Genomic DNA, 22,063 nt, shown 5'->3' on the forward strand with positions numbered 1-22,063 from the left:
TTTTTTTTTCTTTTTGCTGTGAACTTTTCACACGTTTGACAGGTATTTCTTGGTGGAATAATTGAAATCTAATGTCTTTTAGTCCTGCATGTCATTTGCGTCATACTGAAGTGCTGTATTTTTGCTCTGACTGCATTGCAGGAAAAAAAAGCCATTAGTTAATGCCACCGTTTTATGAATCTTTTCTTTTTTTTTTTTTTTTTTTTCTACTTGTCCTGTCCAACAGCTGGGCAGACAGATGAGAGCTGAGGGCCTCTTGTGTTGGACATATTTTACTTTAACAAGAGGGGTTATACCCTTTTGTAATTGAGGCCAAACTTTATTGATTTCAATCATGTCTGAAAATCTTTGGTGTTGGACCGGAAAGAGAAAGGAAAGAGGGGAAGAAGAGAGAGGGACGTTAGAGAGAGGGGGGGTAGGGGTGATAATAGGAGGGGAAGGGGGGTAAGACCATGAATCAGCATAAAGCAACAAGTTTACTGGTTGTTAATCATTATGGTAAGGTTTAAATGTAGTACAAAAAGGGCGGGGCCTGTCCACACACACACTCAAATGTTATAAACACACCTGCTAGCTGAAAAAATGTCCACCTGTCGACATGTACACAAAACAGATAGTGTTCACACGCATACTTATGCCTTAAAACCAACTAGTGTGAAATATTTCAGTCATTCAGTCATGCAAACTGTTAATGCAAAGGTGAGCTAACACCAGTGCTCAGGTGAGTGTTTATGTTCTTCTAAAATGGATGGTGGAACGTGAAAAGAAGGTGGGAGAGTGCCCAGCCATCCCCACCCCAAGACCCCCACCGCAGCAGCAGCGGCAGCCGGAATCCCCCCAACGCCACACGGGAACCGGCAGGGAACAACCGCCGCCCGGGCGACCAAGCCCGCCACCCAGGCCAGGGCCAGCAGGGCCGCCGCAAGGCCCCCAGAGCCAGAGGCCAGGGAGGCGCGGAGGGAAAGAGAGCGCCGCCCCAGCCCAACCAGGAGAGCAGCCCCCCCGCCGCGCCGGGAGAACCCAACGCAGGACCCCACCGGAGAAGGACGCCCACAGCCCCAAACGAGCACCCCACCACCACCCAGGAGTTTCGGGCATCCCCCCGCCCCAACCCCAGCTACGAGCCAGGACCCCCCAAGGGAGACCCGCCCCGCACTCCAGGCAGCCACCCGCCCGGCCCACGGTTGGTCCAGGGAGGAGCGAGGCAGGGGGCCCGCCGCCCCCGCCCAGGAGGGGGGAACCCCGGGAAAAAAAGAGGGCCCACAAGGGGTGTTGTAAATATGGCCCGACCAGGCTCGGCCACAGTTGGAAATTTGCCGGGGCCCAGCACCCAGGAGCAAGGACCAGAACCCACCCCCCAGGGACCAGACACCCCCGACTCAGATGTAATGTGAACCCCCCCACCGCGCGGAGAGAGCACCGCCGGGCCCATGAAGCCGGCACCCCGGGGACACGGCCCCCGTTGCAAAGGGGCCCGTACCCCCCACCAGGGAAAAGGCAGGGGACAGATGGACCCAGGTCCCACCTTCCTTGCAACATGTGTGTGCGTGTATGTGTGTTTGAGAAGGGGTGTGTGTGCATGTGTGTGTGTTTATGTTGGGATGTATATATTAAGGGGGGAGGGGTGTGTGTACTAAGGGGGGTGCAGTTAATATTGGCGGGTAGGGCACTAAGGGGACATCTCTTGATTACTTACAGTGACGTCCCCTCACCCTCCCCACCAAGGGGCCCTAAATGTCTAAGGTGCGGTTAAAATTGGCGGGTAGGGTGCTAGGAGGACATCCGCTGCTTGCTGACAGTGATGTCCAAGCACCCCCCCTACCAAGGGCCCTACATGTCTAAGGTGCAAATAAAACCGAAAGAGGGGGGGCCCACTCCATACGGCAACCACAGGAGCGGGGCCACTGCCTAGTAAACCCCCCCCCCAAGGCTCATCGCAGGCTAAGCCCCCCACCCCCTCACCCTATTATGAGGTTATATGAGGAAGGGGGTAAGTTGGGGACAGCTGATAGACTGTCCCCCGGTGGTCAAACAGCTGTCCCCCGCCCCCCCCCCCCCCCAGCAAGGGGGCCAGGCCCACCCAGCCCAGGGGCCCCACCCACAGAGGCGCCGACACCCCAGGCCCAGCACCACCCCCCCACACAGAGAGAGAGGAGCCAGAAAGCGCCGGCCCCCCCCAGAGCAAGCCCAGGCCCCCACCCCCAAACGCCGGCCCTAGAAGAGCTCTGGTCAGGCCTCGACGGGACCGAGGCAGCCAACCGGCCGGGGAAACCGCCGATGGCCTCAGCGGAGACCCCGACCCATCAACCCCCCCTGCCCCGTACCAATAGTGCCCCCCCCCTCCCCCAGAATGCCCCCCCACAGGACAGGGCCGACAAGACCCCCCACCCCACCCCACCCCAGACCCCGCAGCCGAAGCGGATGACACCCAGAGCGACCAGGGGCCCCAAGAGGGTTGTCCCGTCCCGCCCCAGAGCCAGGGAAGGGCCGATCCCAGCCCCAGGTGTAGATGGGAAGCCCATCCAGCGCCGCTGGGCCCCCCCCCCCCCGAGCACGACCCCGCCAACCCCCCCCCCCAGCACAGGCAAAGGGACCACCCCCCCAAGCCAAGCCAGACCGCCCCCCCCCCCACCCACCACCACGCACCCCCACACCCAAGCCCAGAGAACCACGCAGCGCCCCAGCCCGCCCCACCCAGGCGCCGGACCTGACCCCCCGACCAACGGAGCCCCCACCACCCCCCGCCAGGCACCGGAGGCCCCGACCCCCACCCCCGGCCCACGGCAGAAGGGCAAGGAGCAGCGACGACCAGGCCCCCCCCACCCCCTAAGTCATGGAGTTAGCTATGGGAGACCAGAGAGACCAAATTCTTTCAAAGTTACTTGAACTTTGGGCTGACATTTTTTCCAAGCTGATATGATCAAGCAGCAGATTTCTGTGTTGACTTATATTTATATATTTTTTGCTTTTCCAATTTATTAAAATAGTTTTTTTAGCAATGCAAAGAGTTATGAAGATGATAGAGCCTAATCCTCCTTCTACATCGATGGCACTCATGTCACCAAGCACACAAAGTGACGGTGAAGCTGTGATTGAAACCTTAAGCCAGACTGATAGATCGGCACATACCTGCTGCCAGAGAGCCTGGACAGGCGTGCAGAACCATAGTGCATGCATGTAACTGTCGGGTAGATTACTGTCACAGTGCTGACAAATGTCTGAGTTACTGAGACCCATCTTGAACATCCTCTGTCCAGTGTAGTAAATTCTGTGAAGAGTTTTAAAATGGATTAGCTGCAGATTTGGACTTTTTGTCATTTTAAAGGTGTTTAGACAAAGTTCTGACCAAAAACTTTCATCTGTGCTGATGCTCAAATCCGCATCCCATTTTGTTGTCGGAAGTGAAATATTGTTATCTAAATTACATAAAAGTTTGTATATTTTGGAGAGAGTTTTATTCATTGAGAAATTGATCAGAGTGGTAACTACATCTGGTAGCTTTAAATCGTTGTCTCTGTATTTAAACTTTTTAGTAAAAATTGATTTAAGTTGCTGATATTCCAAGAAGTTATATATTCCATGTTTGTCTTGAAGTTCCTGGGGAGTTATGAATCTTCTATCAATAATTATGTGCTCTAGTTGTTTTATGCCCCCTGCTTGCCAAGCTGGGAAGTGGATAATTTTTTTGTTTATGAGGATGTCTGGGTTGTTCCAGATGGGTGTCATTTTGCACGGATGAATTGATGATTTTGATATTTTGAGAAATTCCCACCAGGCTGTTAAAGTGGCATTTATATTAATACTTTTGAAACAATCCTGTTTTTTAACTATTTGGCTAATAAATGGAAGATCTGACAGGTTGATCTTTCCACATAACGCCTGTTCCAAGTCTAACCATGAGTTGGTTTCTGGATTATTTTTTAACCATTTTAAGATGTATTGTAATCTATTTGCAAGAAAGTAATTGTGGAAGTTAGGTAATTCTAATCCTCCACAGCTTTTTGCAGATTTTAAAGTTTTTAGACTAATTCTTGCAGGTTTGTTGTTCCATAGAAAGCTTGATATGGATGAGTCTAATGTTTTGAACCATTTTAATGGCGGTTGTGTGGGAATCATTGAGAAGAGATAATTAACTTTGGGTAAGATTTTCATTTTTACCGTGGCTACCTTGCCCATAAGGGACAAAGGCAGGTTGGTCCAGCGTGTTAGATCGTCCTGTATGTTTTTCAGTAATGGGGTGTAGTTTAGCTGCACCAGTTCTGATATTTTGGGGGAAAAATAAATACCTAGATATTTTATATTGCCTGATTTAACTGGTATTGTGAGTCCTTGCTCCGCATTACTGTTCAGTGGTAATAAAACAGATTTATTCCAATTAATGGAATAGTCTGATATAGAAGAGAATTCATTAATGATTGTTGCCGTTTCATTTATAGAATGTATATTACTTAAAAACAGTAATATGTCATCTGCATAGAGACTAATTTTATGATGGCTGTGTTTGGTTTTAATTCCTTTAATACTCTCATTCTGTCTTATTGCTGCAGCTAGAGGCTCGATAAATATTGCAAAAAGAGAGGGGGAGAGTGGGCAACCCTGTCTAGTTCCTCTTCCAAGAAAAAACCTGTTGGAAGTCTGTTTATTAGTTCTAACTGATGCATTGGGGTTGTTATGAATCTTTTCTTTTATGTTTACAAAATAAATCAGAAGTTGGTTAAGGCTTTTTTTATTACACTGACAGGCACTTGGCCTCATAGGGTAATACTAAAATATGTTTAAATGTGACAAAATACTGTAAAATCTGCAAATATTACTTCCACATTACGTCCACGACACAGAATGGTTGAAAATTCCGTTAACAGTTGAATTATTTGGTTTAAATGTCTGTCATTTGGTCCTTGTTGCTACAATTTATTCATACTCAAAACTTTAAGTACAACTTAAATCACATTCATCCACTGAAAAATGAGATTATTATGATAATTTTTTTGACAAACCAAGACTTTTAGTGTTATTTAAATAGTATTTAAGAGCTGACTTTTTTTTAAATATTGAATTAAGATAGGTGTTCTTCAAAAAATATTTAAAAACAAGCTACTTATTTACAATATATGTTTTATTATTCATAATAAATACATTTATGTGTATAATATAAACATTAACAACAATAAAATATTATTTTATGCCATTTACTGTTTTTTGATATACACAAGTTTTCCAAAGTCAAGTGGCAGGTAATATATTTAAAGTAAATTTTATAGTTAAAGTTTTACGCAGGTATTTCACATTTATTTCACTGAATCCCTGATTTTTGTTTTGACTTTAAAAAAGTTTGATCTCATGTCTACTATATTGGCAGAGAATGATACATGTCTGTGGCAATCTGAAAAATTTATAAATTACTGAAATGAATTGAAAAATTATACATCATGAGTTTAAGATGCTAGTTCCAAAAAAGTAAAAAAAGACCCCAAAAAAAGGTTTAGGGAATTTCAGCAGCTGCATCCTTAAACATTCAAAGAGGACTGGAAATCTTGAATATGATCACAATGACCAGATCGTTCCATTTTCCACACCCACTGAAACCCTTTCAGGGTCACTAAAGCCACTGCAAGGTGAAGACTAAGTACGTCCTGGACATTTTACAAGTCCATCAAAGGACCACACAGAAACAGACAACCACACACACACACTTTCACACCCATAGGGACAATTTAGAGACGTCAGTTGACCTAAGATGCATGTTTTTGGACCGTGGGAGGAAGCCGGAGTGCCTGTAGAAAACACACGCATGCACAGGAAGAACATGCAAACTCCTCACAGAAAGGTCCCAGCTGGGATTTGAACCAGTAACCCCTTGCTGTGAGGACCACCATGCAGCCAAAATCATGCAATTAGCAGCCTCTGTTTATTTGGTTGTATCAAACTTCACCAAGCTTGCTTTTAAAAACAAATACCGATATTCACTTTTGTGTTTTACGAATATACAAATTCCTTTTTATGGGTTTATTGATGTATCGCAGGTCACTTTTGTTATGGAGATTTGGTAAAACTGGTTGAATGAATTAAAAAGCTATTTTTCTTAATTTAAAAAGAATTAAATATTAACTCTTTTAAAAAAAATGTATTACAATGAGGGAAAAAAAACTCATTGAAGAAAAAGTAACTACTCACATACTTTGAGCAGTCTTTGAGGACTTTTTACTACTAAATTTTTGATGTATTTGGGGTTTGTTTTGAAAACTATAACATTACTTTTACTTAAGTACTTTTTTCGAGCTATGACTCGCTCCAAACAGTGTTCAGTTTATCCAGATCAGCTGCCTAAAGTTTTTTCTTTTGAACAAGCTCTGCACAGATCAGTTAAATGTGGCATTCACAGTCTTAAAGCACCACCAGCTGTGTTTCTATTACACATGTGCGCGAAACTTCATCGAAATTCTAGAAATGTCGAAAAAAACAAAATTTTGGCGATTGCACTTTTTTCATTTAATCATAATTATGTGAATAAACACAAACCAACTCATGCACAGTAGCGGTGCATCTTGAGCATTGGGGAGTCTCACCCGGAGGGTAATTCAGTGTAGAACCACTGCTCGCGCAACAAGTCATTCAAAAATTTGGTGAGGAATCTGAACAATACTCTCATTTACAGCAGATACAGTACATTCAGATTTCTGCCACAGCACTAGCGCTTATCATCATCTATCAAAGGAGACATCTGCGTCTAATTCAGGCCTTGGAGCGGCGTGGGAGCAGCTACAGGTGAAGCAATTTGTGGAAATCCTGCTTGGTGATTTTACTAAGGAACTGTGGATTCAACAATTCAACATGACATGCTGTACTTTTGGTGAGCTGTGGGACCTCTTATGGCACCCGCTGTCCAGTGCACAGGGGAGCCAGTTCCTACCAAGAAGTGCATTGCCATTGCTATCTGACTCATTTAATTAAAAAAGAAAAGAGTTTCCATTACAGTTTTGACAAATATGTCGTATTCGATACTTTTCAAAAACCACCAAACGCAAAAAACTTTTTTTTTCAATAAACGCGAGTCTTTTCAAAAGTGTTGTTTCCATTAGGCAAATTTATTGTGGCAAATCCAATTTATGCAATGTCATAGCCAATGGAAATGTAGCTACTGACAACTTTAGCACACCTCCTGCACTCAGATCCAGCAGCTGGAGAGAAAATACACGGAAGCTACGAAACAACAAAGTTTTTCTGATTTGACCACTTTTTTTGGAGAACTTTTTTTGATTAGTTCCTATCAACCCTGTAGAAATTACAATAATTCAAAATACCACATCAAACACAACCATTGGTTTTTGTTTCATTCTTTTTTTCCTGACCTTTTGTTGAATGTTGTGTCGTTACACTTGTAAAATAAGAGTAAAACGATGACCTTCCACAGGAGGAACTTTGTCAGGCGATAAGAACAAAAGTTCAGAAAACCTATTAAACCTGTTGTTAAGAAAGCTCTCAAATGTCAATATTTTGCTATAAAAGGAACTTGAAATAATTACATGTGTAAAACTACAAAGTCACGTCTGGAAATCTTAATTTTATATATGTACTACCTCCTGGTGTTCATTTTCTTCAGACTGAGATGGGAGTCTGAAGACTTGCTGCTGTAATATCCAAATGCATTAAACAGTCACAGGGGTTTGCTTTCTTTTGATCCTAGGTTAAGAAATAAACAAAGGAAAAGGTTTAATAAAACTAACAGTTCAAACAAGCTCTTTGCAGTGCAGCCAGACTGGCTTGTTTAACAGAAAGCACATCGGTTTGAAATGTCAGAGTAGAGGTGTTTGCCAACTGTGGCGAATGCACCCACTTAATTTGGTCACAGCTTTTACATCCACAACTCAATTAATTCTTTTTTTTTTTCATTTTGTGCACTGTTTTGTTTATTCTTATACTGGGAAATGCTCCTACCCACATTCAATGCGCATGCGCAGACCGAAATTATGTTATAATTTTCTGTTCTGGCAGACCGCCCATACATCAGTGCTACCTCTTTCAAGGCTGGCTCACTTTTTGAATTCTGGGACTCTAAGTTGTGTTCACACCGCACCATAAGTCTGCGGCAGATCCGTGTCTACAGAACCGTTCTGTTCTCGCAATGAACGTTTTAAAAATCCCAGAGGTCTTTCGAATCAAACGGCGCTATATTCAGCCCGGTGCTGAATCTGAACTAAACCTTGGCTGAGTGGTTTAGTTCCAGCGTCATTTTAAATAAATAAGATGTTCACACTGTAATACACTTGCTTTCCAGCCACACACATTTTTTACACTTTCCACCTGCACACGACACCCCTGTGTGGACAACATAACACCGCAATGAATCTTTCCTACCCTGCTGTGTTTACGAGCTAACATCCAAACGGTGGGCTCGTTCATATTGGTAGGAATATCTGATAAGGTAGGACAATCAAATGGTTATACAGTAGCTACTAATTTAAATAGGCAATTGCAAATCACAAAAATAAAATAAATTGATTTAGTAAACTAACAGATTACATATTTATTGTACATTTACTGACATGTTTCATCATCATCAGGGGAGTGAAAGCAGGGGACCTATTGAGTCTTTTTTCCCACACAAAAGCTTTGTGAAGAGGATTCATTCATCCATTTTTTAGATACGAGTCAAAAACTTGCAGAGTGGTGGCCCACAAAAAAACCAAAAAAGAAAATCTGACTCTTCAAAACCCTAGGAAACGTATAGGTTTTTAAGTAAATTTTGTAGGTAAGTGTTACCGACACCAGGAGTGGCGTCAAAGCAACAAAATAGATTTTCTGTTGAGAACAGAAGAAAATGCCACAGCAATGAACACAGGATGCTTCTCTGTCGTCGTCCAGATTGCGTCTGTTTATTTACAGTCACTTAACATAAAACCCTTTGTTCATATGCACCAAGTTTTCATTCAGCATTTTCAAAACTGCAGTCTTTATACAATCATTACATACCAGTTCAATATTAAATAAAATCTTTCAATTCTCCAGGTGTATTATCTCTAATCTTTACATAAACATATATACAAATACACCTTATCAGCCAGTGTCTGACCATTGAGTCCCATCATTTTATGATGCACAAAATTAGAAGCAACATTCTGCATTCAATAACATTAACATGTTCAGTCTGGACAGCTTAAATCAATTTCAATATAATACTTTTCTGATTTAAACTCAATAAACATTCTTCACATAAACTCAAACCACATCAAAATCCTTGAAAATCTGTGTTTTAACATTTTGCCTGCAAGTTCTTACACGGGGCATATTGTTAGCAAAATACGTTGTTAGCAAAACACGGTGCCTGCCAGGCAGCGCTCAGGGCAAAGACGCGCCAGAATCACAGCGTAACGGTTTCGCAGCGGCAGTTAAGCCAGATGTCTTTCAAGTTGCCGTCCGCTCCGTAAAGTTTCTTTATATTTCCCTTTTTCTTTCAAAGTACTCATAAATAATATATACTAATTTTATGTCAAATCAAGTGATCAAAAGAACATATTTATGGTACACCAACCTGTTGAGAACAGAAGAAAATGCCACAGCAATGAACACAGGATGCTTCTCTGTCGTCGTCCAGATTGCGTCTGAGGTGCTCATGCACAAACCCACCGTCAGAAACAACCCAGCACACAACTGTCCGCATCAGTTTTGTTCCTTCCGTTCTGCATTTGTTAAATTCCAAAATTAAACATAAGACAAAATTGTGCGTTTCACATTTAATAAAAAATATATATATATTTTTTTAGATACTTAAATTTAAGTTGTGCATTTAAAACCAACAGGCTTATTTTTGTGTTTACCACACACTCCCCTACAAACAAAAGTGGCTCCCGACACTTGCACATGGCCTCAACTTGGATTAACTTTTTTTTCAAAACTCTTTAGAACCATGAAACATTCAAAATAATAAAAAAAAAAAGCATGTATATTCAAACTAAAAGCAGTAGACTGGATGGTAAAACGTTGGGTATGTTTGTGAGGTGAAAGTACTAGGCTGAACTGAATAGAAATGTGTTTGTGGGAAATGGTAATTGTAGGGTGTTAGTTGAGTTGCTACTGCATTGATGACAGCACAAGGTTGATAGGATGGCTGGCCAAGGGTGTTGTAGGTGAATATCTGACCAGGGCGCCTATTTCTGGTAGATTTCCTCAAGACGGGTGATGAGTGACTTTGGATATCTTCTTCCTCATCGATCTGAGGAACATTGTCATCTTGTTGCAAAGGCTGGTCTATGAATGGCAGACTTTCATTCTGCCTCGTCTGTTCTCCTACAGTGAAACTATTCCTCTCAGATACAAGTTCAGCTGGTTCCGATTCTTCAAAGTCAGCGTTATCATTTTCACACAATATTGGTTCATTGTAGTAAGCTGGTTGATCAACCAAACAATCAGCTGTCCTCTGTGTTTCCCTTGGAAATCTCAGCCAGTAAGTCGGTTCCTCTTCTTCCTCATCAGACTCATTTGAGTTATGTGACTGGAACTGTGTTGGTGTTAACAAGAGCCTTGTTGACCTTTTCGCCTTAGCATGGGCTTTTTGTGGTGGTGGTTGTTCAACAGGTAAGTCGTTCACCTGGAGCAACAGATTTCGGTGTAGAGTTCGAATGGGATGGCTGTTTGTTTCAGGACTTACTTTATAGACTGGGTTGTCACCTAGTTGTTCTCTGACAACATAAATGGTCTTCTCCCAGTAGGGCTTCAACTTACATGGTCCTCCACGTTGTGCTACATTGCGTACAAGTACTCTGTCCCCTGGCTGAAGAGTAACACCTCTATTTTTCTTGTCATAATAGCGCTTTCCTTTGGCACTCGATTGTTGGCTATTAGTGCTGGCTATTTTATATGCTTCAATCATCTTCTCTGCCCACTTGTCTGCATAGTCTGTGCCTGTTTGGGCTTTGTCTTCTCCAACCAATCCAAAAATGAGGTCCACTGGGAGTCGAGGGTGTCGGCCGTAAAGCAGATAGTATGGGGAGAACCCTGTTGATTCATGTTTGGAGCAATTGTATGCATGCACAATGTGGGGTAAGTGATCTTTCCAATTTTCTTTTTCTTTCTCACCCAGTGTGCGGAGCATCTGCAATAAAGTTTGATTAAACCTCTCAGCAGGATTACCCTGGGGGTGGTAAGGTGAGGTTCTTGAGTGGTTCACACCAGCAAACTGTCTGAGAGTTCTAAAGAGTTCATTCTCAAACTCTCTACCCTGGTCATGGTGGAGTTTATGTGGATATCCAAAACGGGGGACAAAGTCATTGAAAATCTTGTCGGCAGCAGTTTTCCCAGCCTTGTTTTTAGTGGGATAGGCTTGGGCAAACCTGGTGAAATGATCAACTACTACCAGGACATACTCATATCCGCCTCGACTGGCCTCTAAGTGTAGAAAATCAATACACACTAGCTCTAGTGGCGAGCTAGATGTGATGCTCCCCATGGGTGCTCTTTCAGGGACAGCGGGTTTCTTCTGTTTAATGCAGCGACATCTGCGAGTTACATAATCTTCCACATCCCTTTTCATAAATGGCCAGAAGAATCGCTCTCTTACCAGGCTTAAAACCCTCTCTACGCCAATATGTCCCATATTGTCGTGCAAGTGTGTCAGTGCAACCTGCTTGTAGGTGTCTGGCAACACTAACTGTTTCCGTCCTTGGGTTTTCCTGTACAACAGATCATTTTCCACATGGAGCTTGCTCCACTCTCTAGAGAGCTTTCTTGTGTTTGTGTCCAAAGATCTGCGTTTTTCCTCTGTTAGTTCGGTGAAATTTTTCTTCAACTCCAGAATCTTTCTGATTACAGGGTCCCTCTGTTGTTCTCTCACCAGTTCCTCATGGTCTATCACAGGAAAAGACTTTGTGTGAGTTGGTTGTTCGGATGTGATGCTAAGGGAGGCCACCCATGCCACATCATTCTGCTGGGCTGTCCTGCTACCATCCCAGCTGGCACCCACTGCCTCCTCAGAAAGTCTCTCCGAACACTGACTCATATAGGTGTTAATATCTAGAGGACAGCGTGAGAGAACATCAGCATCAACATTCAGCTTTCCTGGTTTGTAGCGTATGTCAAAGTTAAAATCTGCTAATTGCCCCACCCACCTATGACCAACTGCATTAAGTTTGGCGGTGCCCATCACATATGTCAAAGGGTTGTTGTCAGTATAGACAGTGAAATGGGGGGCATAAAAGAGGTAGTCTCTAAATTTCTCACACACTGCCCACTTCAAAGCTAAAAACTCAAGCTTACCACTGTGAAGGTGGTAGCTCTGCTCTGCTGGTGTTAATGTACGGGACCCATACCCAATCACTCTCATTTTCCCATTTTGGTTTTGGTAAAGCACAGCTCCAAGGCCATTTTGAGAGGCATCTGTATGAAGTGTGAAAGGTTGGTCAAAGTCTGGGTAGGCTAAGACAGGTGGATTGGTCAGGATATTGATTAGATGTTCAAGGATCTGTTGGTGTTCAATCTTCCATTCCACTGGGGTAGAAGAGGATAATTGCGGACCTTTGTTGTTCTTTCTCTGAGACTTTGTTTGCAGGACACTGGGGTTTTTCTGTAGCAATTCATACAGCGGTCTTGCTATTCTAGAAAAATCTTGGACATATGACCTGTAATAGCTAAGGAAGCCCAACAGTCTTCTAACATCTCCTACTGTTTGTGGCGCCTTCTCTTTCAAGGCCTGCACTGCTTCAATGTCCTTTGGATCCACTCTCACCCCATCTGAGGAAACAAGGCGACCCACATACCTGACTTCTTTGCGGAAAAACTCACACTTTTCCGGTCTCAGCTTTACCCCATGACGTTTCAATGCTCGGAGTACATGGCGCAGAGACTCAACATGTTCCTCAAATGATCTGGAAAAGCAAAGAACATCATCTAAATAAGGAATGCAACATTCGTCCCTCAGGTCTTGTAGCATCTCTTCCATGCTTCTCTGAAATGCTGCTGGTGCGTTTGATAATCCAAATGGGATCCTGATCCACTCGTATAATCCCCAGGGTGTAGTGAAGGCAGTCAGATGTCTTGAGCCTTCGGAGATGAAACCTTGATGATAAGCTTTGACTTGATCTAAGATAGAAAACCAGCTAAAGCCTCCGAGTGAATCGATCAAGTCTTGTATGCGTGGAAGAGGGTGTTTGTCTGGCACTGTCTTTTTGTTGAGGAGACGGTAGTCAATGCAGAGTCGCAACGATCCATCCTTTTTTCTGACACATACAATAGGTGCAGCATATGGAGACTGTGACTTAATAATCCACCCTTTCAATAGCAGTTCCTGGATGTATTCTTTTACCTCTTTATAGAGTGGTTTTGGGACTGAAGAGTACGCTCTTTGCACGGGGATGTCATCTGTGAGTCTAATGGGCATTTGGAGGGATGGAATGCACCCAATATCAGTGCTGTCTTTGGCGAAAGCCGTACTCTCTTCATACAGCATTTTCTCAACAATCTGTTGCTGTTCTGGGTTGAGGTGACTGAGGTCAACAGGTGGTTGCCATAGCTCAAATAAGGATGTGACAGGGGCGTTGACATTGTTGACTTCAGCCGGGCTTGTTGGTTTTGATATTTCAACTTGTTGTGCCTTTGCATCTCCTGTCTCAATAACTTTGCTGATGTGTTGGATGAATCCTATTGGGTGTCTTCTAGGAAGAGTGATATCCTGTTTGGTGTGGTTGGAGACTGGCACAAAAAGAAGAGGGGTTTTACTTTCGTTGACTTTTAAAAGGCTCTCTCCGACACTCAGTTGATCCAGTGTTGTGTCATTGTCTGTTGGTTCATACAGAACAAAAGGATCAGAGGTGTCAAAGTTGGGAGGTACCCTGCACTTTACATATACAGTTCTTCCAGCTGCTATGATAACGTCATCTTTTCCAACTCTCACTGTTGCCATGGAGTCTGGTGTCTCTTTCAGCTGAATAAAGTTCACCATTGCTTCAACTTGTTCTTCTTCAGCACCCAATGTTTTTCTGAGCAGCTCAAAAACCATAGCATGTGCTTCAGCAGGAGACTCTTGTAAGTTAATCATAGCTTGGAGAACATTAGCACCTAATAGAGGCTGGGGCAGAGGGAGCTGACTGACCAAAAAGGGGACCTGTATAGCAAGGTTTGGATTTTCATTCCCCATAAGGTTGACTGTAAGCTCCACCCATCCATCATAGGGGATTGATTGTCCATTTGCAGCAACCAGGTCAAGGCTGTCACCTGGATCGAGAAGCTCTTTTAGTGGCCGCACAAAGTGGTTTGGAACAAACATCTCTCTCCAAGCCCCATCTATTATGCTTACTTGAGATCCAGAATCAAATAGTGTAGTTGTTGCAAAGCCATTGATGAAACAAGTGAGCAGGCATTTTTTTCCAATGAGTGGTACTGTGCGAGAGAAGTTCTGAAGAGTTTTAGCTTCTTCTGAGGGGTTGCCTCTGCCTAGTCTTTTACTTTCTTTTTTTCTGCTTGAGTGAGTGCGGTTACTTCTTGGGGTGGTACTGTGGGACTTGTGTTGTGAAACGGCCTCTTGTTGTCCCTCCACGGAGACCGCTCCTAGTTTAAAGGCTTCTTTGTTCTTTTTAGGCAACCAATAGCCCTGTGGCCTGGCTCTCCACAAACAAAACAGTGACTGCAATCTTCTAAACCTTGTTGTATACAGTTCATACAGCAGAAGGGCTTTTCCTTTCTTTGGGGAGGAAGAAGATTTTGAGAGACAGCTGTTCTACTGGCTGAAGGAGGGCACTGTGTGTGGGGTTGGCCCAGCGTTTGGGAAGATAGGCCCTGTGCAGAGGCTGCATGGTTTTTTGTTGTTTTCTGGTCCATTAAAGCAGCAACCATGGTTGTTAGTGCTTCAACCTGTGCACTGAGTTTTTGGATGGCCTGGTGGTCTTTTTCCATCATGGCATGATTCTCATCACCTACCCTTACACTGTGCATGTGTGCAGGCTTTTGTCTGGAAGTGTAGCCCAATCTACGCTGATGTTCATTTTCATCTGCAATAATTTTCATTACTTGTGAAAGAATTTCTTCATCAGTCACTTGACTCCTAGAAAGGAGTTGTCTCAGTTGCTGTCTTATGTCTGTGTGTTTTGAACCTAAGCCCTGGTAGACTGTGTGCAGAAAAACTCCCTGGATTGTTTTTGGATCATAGCATATATCTGAGTTGCCTTGTTTGGACTGGAACAGTATTTTTTGTTTGAGCCCAATCATGCGGTATAGGAATTGCTGAGGAGGTTCATGCTCATGTTGTTTTGCACATACAAGCTCCTGAAATAATTCTGTGCTTGCCTTTTCACCAAGATGCGATCTAAGGAACCCCTTGAGCTCACAAAGCGCCATTTCCTCTTTGTTGGTTAGCATGTCCCTAAAGGCTCCTGGCTTGACTATTCTCAAAGCCCCCCGAATCACTTCAGTCTCTGTGAAGCCCTCTTTGATCCCCTCATCCAGTTGTTTACATATGTTATTGTAGGTGATATCAGAGTTCTGGTCTCCTATCTGCCCACCATGCACTTTGAATTCTCTGCGCTGGAGGAAGGGCAGATCCTTCAAGCATACCACCTTCTCTGTGTCACCTTGTGCTGTAACTTGGTTTCTCAGATGAGGAACTGATGTCTCCTGTGGATCGTACTGTCTGGCTCCATGTTTGTAACTTTGCAGCTTTTTCCCTAATTCTTCATGTATTGCTTGCAGCTGTTCTATGTCTTGAGTGGAAGAATTTGTGTTGTTGGTTGGTGGAGTCACTCTTGGTATGGAGACAGTGGGTAGTGAAGCTGGTTTTGTCACATTACCATCAGCCTGAGCTAATGTCCTAGCTGATGCAGCTGTGACATTCTCTTCCCCTTGCGTTAAACTACCCCTGATAACCATCAAGTCACGATTCTCAATAATGTTGCTTACAAGATCATTTAGTGCTAACAAATGACTCATCCCTTCATCTTCAGTGTCAAGCAATGCATTGGACTTCATATATTGAAGGATATACTCAACACATCCTTCTTCATCAGATGAATCAAAGTTAACTGCTTCCTGGAAGTCTCTGGACACCTCCATAGCAAGCTGGTAAACTTCATCACAGGTGAGCTGGTACAGGCTCTTCTTGATGCTCCATGTGAGTTCTTTACGTGGCGCAGACATGACTTCTTTTGCTCTTGGTTAACAGCAGTGCGGCTCCCTTGGAAGAAAGGGTCCTTTCTGGCTTCAATCTTCCCTCGTGGACGTTCACTTGCTGTCACTTCGGCTGTAGTCACGTTGCGGCACCTCAGCTTTGGTTCTTTTGTTACTGGATCTGCTCCCCTGGACACTTGAGTGGCGCCGGAGAGAGATCCCGGACGAGCCCCCACAATTTGTTACCGACACCAGGAGTGGCGTCAAAGCAACAAAATAGATTTTCTGTTGAGAACAGAAGAAAATGCCACAGCAATGAACACAGGATGCTTCTCTGTCGTCGTCCAGATTGCGTCTGTTTATTTACAGTCACTTAACATAAAACCCTTTGTTCATATGCACCAAGTTTTCATTCAGCATTTTCAAAACTGCAGTCTTTATACAATCATTACATACCAGTTCAATATTAAATAAAATCTTTCAATTCTCCAGGTGTATTATCTCTAATCTTTACATAAACATATATACAAATACACCTTATCAGCCAGTGTCTGACCATTGAGTCCCATCATTTTATGATGCACAAAATTAGAAGCAACATTCTGCATTCAATAACATTAACATGTTCAGTCTGGACAGCTTAAATCAATTTCAATATAATACTTTTCTGATTTAAACTCAATAAACATTCTTCACATAAACTCAAACCACATCAAAATCCTTGAAAATCTGTGTTTTAACATTTTGCCTGCAAGTTCTTACACGGGGCATATTGTTAGCAAAATACGTTGTTAGCAAAACACGGTGCCTGCCAGGCAGCGCTCAGGGCAAAGACGCGCCAGAATCACAGCGTAACGGTTTCGCAGCGGCAGTTAAGCCAGATGTCTTTCAAGTTGCCGTCCGCTCCGTAAAGTTTCTTTATATTTCCCTTTTTCTTTCAAAGTACTCATAAATAATATATACTAATTTTATGTCAAATCAAGTGATCAAAAGAACATATTTATGGTACACCAACCTGTTGAGAACAGAAGAAAATGCCACAGCAATGAACACAGGATGCTTCTCTGTCGTCGTCCAGATTGCGTCTGAGGTGCTCATGCACAAACCCACCGTCAGAAACAACCCAGCACACAACTGTCCGCATCAGTTTTGTTCCTTCCGTTCTGCATTTGTTAAATTCCAAAATTAAACATAAGACAAAATTGTGCGTTTCACATTTAATAAAAAATATATATATATTTTTTTAGATACTTAAATTTAAGTTGTGCATTTAAAACCAACAGGCTTATTTTTGTGTTTACCACATAAGCCTTGGAAAAAGCTGAGAAATTATCAACTTATGTGTTACTAATGGAAGTTTGAACCACCAGAACCAAAAACTACAGGGTTTATTTTACATTCTAAGCTAAATTCACTCTGTTGTTTTCTAAAGATGTCTTCAGCCCTAAATCAAGGAAAGAATATCGCCCCCTGCTTTTATCCCTCATTCAGAAGTGCATCGTGATTGTGTCCTCCTAACAATCAACTAGTGGACATCACAGAAACAAAACACAGACTGTCCCCTACTGTGATGAATAAAGTGTCTTATCTGAGTGATGACTGTCTTTTCGGGATGATGGGCTTCATTCATACTTAAACAGTGTTCTGTCTGCTCTGTTATGCCAGCAAAGGGGCGTAACAGAAAAACATATGACTCTGTGTAATGGTGGACATCTAATGATGTGAGAATAAAAGGTTTATCAACTCTAAATTATCTAAAAAACAGGGAAGTTTTCCAGATTTATTTCATTTCTTGCAAGATAATCAAGTGTAAATCAGATATACGGACAAACAAACAAGTAAACAAGAATGAATGTCAAATTCATTCACATTTTAGTTTATAAAGTTCAGCCCACTGTTGTTTTTCCACATCAAAAGGATCCAAATGGAACTTTATTAAAACACTCTACCACACTGTATGGTCACGACTTTGTCAAATTCTAAGGGTTTCCACACATTGGACTGAAATGATGGACTAATCATTTTATGCTGACATCACATGTGTGTTGTCTGCTGTGATGACCAAATCCATTAACAATTTAATTGATTTATTTAATCCTGAAATGATTTTATGATGGTATAGGTTAATTCGATTAACAACTTGCCTCAGACAGATTGAACTGGTTGGATCATAGGAATATAAATCGATTCATCAATTAAGTTGTTTATTTGTTATACCCCCAGCAGATTGTGATTGCATTTGGACTCTTCTTGTCTCTTCATTGTATATGAGGAAATAAGTAAGTGACAGTAGGTTTCAAACCCTTTAACGATTTTTCAGTATTCAGAGTCTTGTTGAATGAAAATAAATCTTTATAAAATGTTTGGAAGAATGCCCCCTTTAAAGCAAAGGTTTTGAATATTTGCCTCAATTAGCATTCAAATCTCAGAAATATCCATGGCCTTGCAAAAATGTTAGATTTCATCACCAAAGCAGGAGTTTAACACGTGTGTTGTTGCATTAAACTCAGGTCTGACCCTGCAAAAAGAGCAGATGCAGCCGTTTTCAGGAACACTGCAGCAGCAATGCAACACAGCCTGACCTTCAGATCCTGTGACAGAAAATGAACCCATCTACTCCAGACTATAAAGGGTGACCTTTAATGTTTCTGAAAACAATAAGATGCTGTGTTTAACAGGAGAACTGCCCGATATACACTCACTTAATGTCTAAAATTAAAATTATTATTTTTTAAATAAGCTTTTAAAAGAGCAAAGAGTTTATAGATTCTTTTTGTGCCAAATTAGATTATTTTTGGTAAATGTTGCTGCTAAGGTGCAGCAAAAGTGCAAAACAAAGTGAGTTAAAGGTGAGGAGAAAGTGGACAGTTCCTACCTGGGGGAGAGAGAGGATGACGCTCGTGGTCCACGCCACCGTCAGCATGATTTTGCTTTTCCGTTTGGCCTCGCTGATCCCCAGCGGGTTCAGAATGGCTGACTGTCTGTCCAGACTAATGACCACAGTTACAAAGGCGCACGAGTACATGGCCACCAGCTTCATGAACATCAGCAGCCTGCAGGCGAGGTCCCCCGCCTGCCACTGCACTGTGATGTTCCACGCCGCGTCCACGGGCATCACGATGAAAGTGACCAGCAGGTCCGCCACGGTCAGGTTCATGATCAAGATCCTGACGTGGGACTTGCGCTTGCCACCTTTCCCGGCGGCCCACAGCACCAGCAAATTGCAGACGGCGGACACTGCGCACAGGGTGAAGGTGATGATTACGCGGACTTTGGCGGCCGTGGAGAAGGTGGGCAGTTGCAGCGCGTCTCCGTCAGCGCTCTTGTTACAGTCTGTGGAGGCTCCCAGGCAGCTGCCATTCACCGTTTGATCCGTCAGGTGGTGGAACATAATGAAGCCCAGACTTCCCCCGGGGGGAACGCGCAAGAGAAAGACGCACGCGGCGACACCTACACTCCGTCCTTTTCATCCATCTCAAACTGTGAAAATCAATAGAGCAACTTTACTTCTCTCAGTCTCAAACATATGACTGTGTGTCTTCACTTCATTACACCAGACAAATGTCTCCTTCGCACATGTTTGTCTAAATCCTTTTTCTATTTTTCAACAGAAAACATCGACTTGTGCCACTCCAAAAGTTCATTATTCAATCAATAAAGCTGGAAAATAGCAGAATAGAGTGTCAGAAAATCCATCTGTCATCAGACTAATTGTACTTTATCATTCCCTCTAATTTCCCTGCAAGGCAATTTCACGTCGACTGCTAACTGCTTTTGCTTTTATGAAAAAATAAATTGGAAAGCAACATACAAATAAAGAGCTCACCTGGAAACAGGAACAAGTGTTGTCTCTAGGATCTTCCGGGCGCATTTCCTCCACGGTGAGTGCCGCTGTTCTTTCAGTTCATCCATGCGCTCTGACGCACAGCGTAACGACTGGCACTGTGACTGCAAGCTTGATTCTCCCATACATAAAGCAGGGGGGTGGGACGGTGAAATGTCATTTCAGCCAAAACAAAGTTAGACGAGATTTTTTTAAATGTATTTTTTGTCATATGTATGCTCCAAATGTGTATTGGGCGAGTTTTGTGTCACGAGAATGAAAGCAAAATGCACAGAAAGATCAAAGAAAGTTGGAAAAACGCTTTCATGTTTATTTCTTTGAATGACCCCATAATGAAAAAAAAACTGATGAAATATTGCACAACATCCAGTTGTTGTTGTTTTTTTTTTGTAGATTTAAAACTATTTGCAAATACTGTTAAATAAGTTTTTCTTCACAAATGTGTGGTAGCAGTAGGATTTGGCTCTTTCATCTGGAACACCTGAATCCTGGTAGTTTTCCCAGTAGAATGTGATTTGATTGATTTGATTTGATTTATTTCAAGCATTGTGATCAAAGCAATAAAGAATTTACACAGATTTATCAAACTCATTACAGAAATGATCAAACGCATAGAGTAAAAAGACAGAAAATAAAACAAAAAAAGACACGTAAATCTCATGCTTAATTAAAAACAGTGAACATTAACTAAAGTACAAGTATTGTAGTATTGTAGTTGATTTATTGCTTAAAAAGGAGTGGGAAGAAGGGAGTTTATATAATCCCACCCCTACTGACTCACTTCATTTCATAGTTTCACATAGTTTTTGTAATCCGGTTCTGATCAGATTCTTTTCAAGTCACAAAATCCAATGCCTAGTAATGATTGATTATCTTCAGAAAACATTCATTCATGATTTCAGTAAAAAGTAACGGTAATTATATTATAATCATTGATTATCATTAGAACACATTCTCAAATTAAACCAGTAATTATTGCTACACATTGCAGATCAAGTAAAGAAAATCAATAGCTTATTGATTGTAATTTAAACATTTCAGTAATCGGTACTGCACATTACATAATGTAATACTCATTGGTTTTAATTAAGAGTTTTGATTACTTCACCACAATCAAGTTTACACATGTATTTGGAATAATTCAAACACCAGTTGATCCTTAACTCCCCATATCTTTATATTGTAAAAACAGAGTTTCTTTATACGTTTTCTTGAATATGTGGATATTTTAATATTTGAGCTCATTACTTAACCCGTTCCAAAGTTTAGTGCCACACACCGACACACAGAAACTCTTCTTTGTGGTTCTTATCAATTTGATCTTGAAGTTCCTACATCCCCTTAGTTTGTGGCCGCCTTCATTTTCTAAGAACTGTTTTTGGATATTGAATGGTAGCTCTGTATAGAACTTCTGTATAGAAGTTTCACGGAGTAAAAATCAACAAGGTCATACAATTTTAAAAGTCTGGATTGAGAAAATAAAATGTTTGTAAGATCAAGATATCCGGCTTTATGTACAATCCTGATGGCTCGTTTTGACATCGTGATGACATCAAAACAGCTTGGTAGCTTAACGCTCTGGTATTGGAAACACCCAATCAAGACCAAACGGCGTCACCTGCACAGGTGAAGAGGTTCACCAGAGACACAGAGGCTAGGACGATAAACAGCGTTCTCCACTGAAGCATCAAAGATGCTCTCTGAATGGTGACGTAATAAAAATGAGGACAGCCCATCAACTGTATATGAGAACTGGACAGAGAGACATCACCCACAGAAAATGACTTACTTCCAGCTCCAACCAAATTAAATGAATTCAGTCGACACGTTTTTGTGATATGGATGCCGCCGTGTTGGAACCAGAAATTGTCAGTTAGCAGTGTTTCGTCCAAGTCGGTCTGAGTTATATAATTTCTATGGTAACCACTCTTCCCAATCAGGTGTGAGCTTGCTGGAAGTTCACACCCCTACCACTCGGGAGAACCTGTGTAACATTTTAAACGTTGGACGTGAGACAAACTTTTATTGAGGCATCTTATTGTCCAGTTTATAACTTGAACCTTAGAAAATATATCATGCAAATATAAAGTAAAAGTAAATGAACAATAGACTAGCAAACAACAGGTCTTTTGT

The 22,063-nt window shown here is 42.3% G+C and overlaps 1 protein-coding gene across 1 annotated transcript in view; it reads right to left on the minus strand.

Moving 5' to 3' along the window:
• Positions 1-20,035, minus strand: part of gnrhr4 (gonadotropin releasing hormone receptor 4) — a 33,902-nt gene extending 13,867 nt beyond the window's left edge. Inside the window, 2 exon segments of the mRNA NM_001104923.1 lie at positions 18,962-19,566; positions 19,913-20,035. Of these exon segments, the coding sequence (NP_001098393.1) occupies positions 18,962-19,477 (516 nt within the window). The 5' untranslated portion in view covers positions 19,478-19,566; positions 19,913-20,035.
• Between the last annotated feature and the right edge of the window lie 2,028 nt (positions 20,036-22,063).

Source organism: Oryzias latipes, chromosome 6 (genome assembly GCF_053564925.1).
Source record: "Oryzias latipes strain Hd-rR chromosome 6, Olatipes_Hd-rR_3.1".
In the NCBI taxonomy this organism is placed as follows: Eukaryota; Metazoa; Chordata; class Actinopteri; order Beloniformes; family Adrianichthyidae; genus Oryzias; species Oryzias latipes.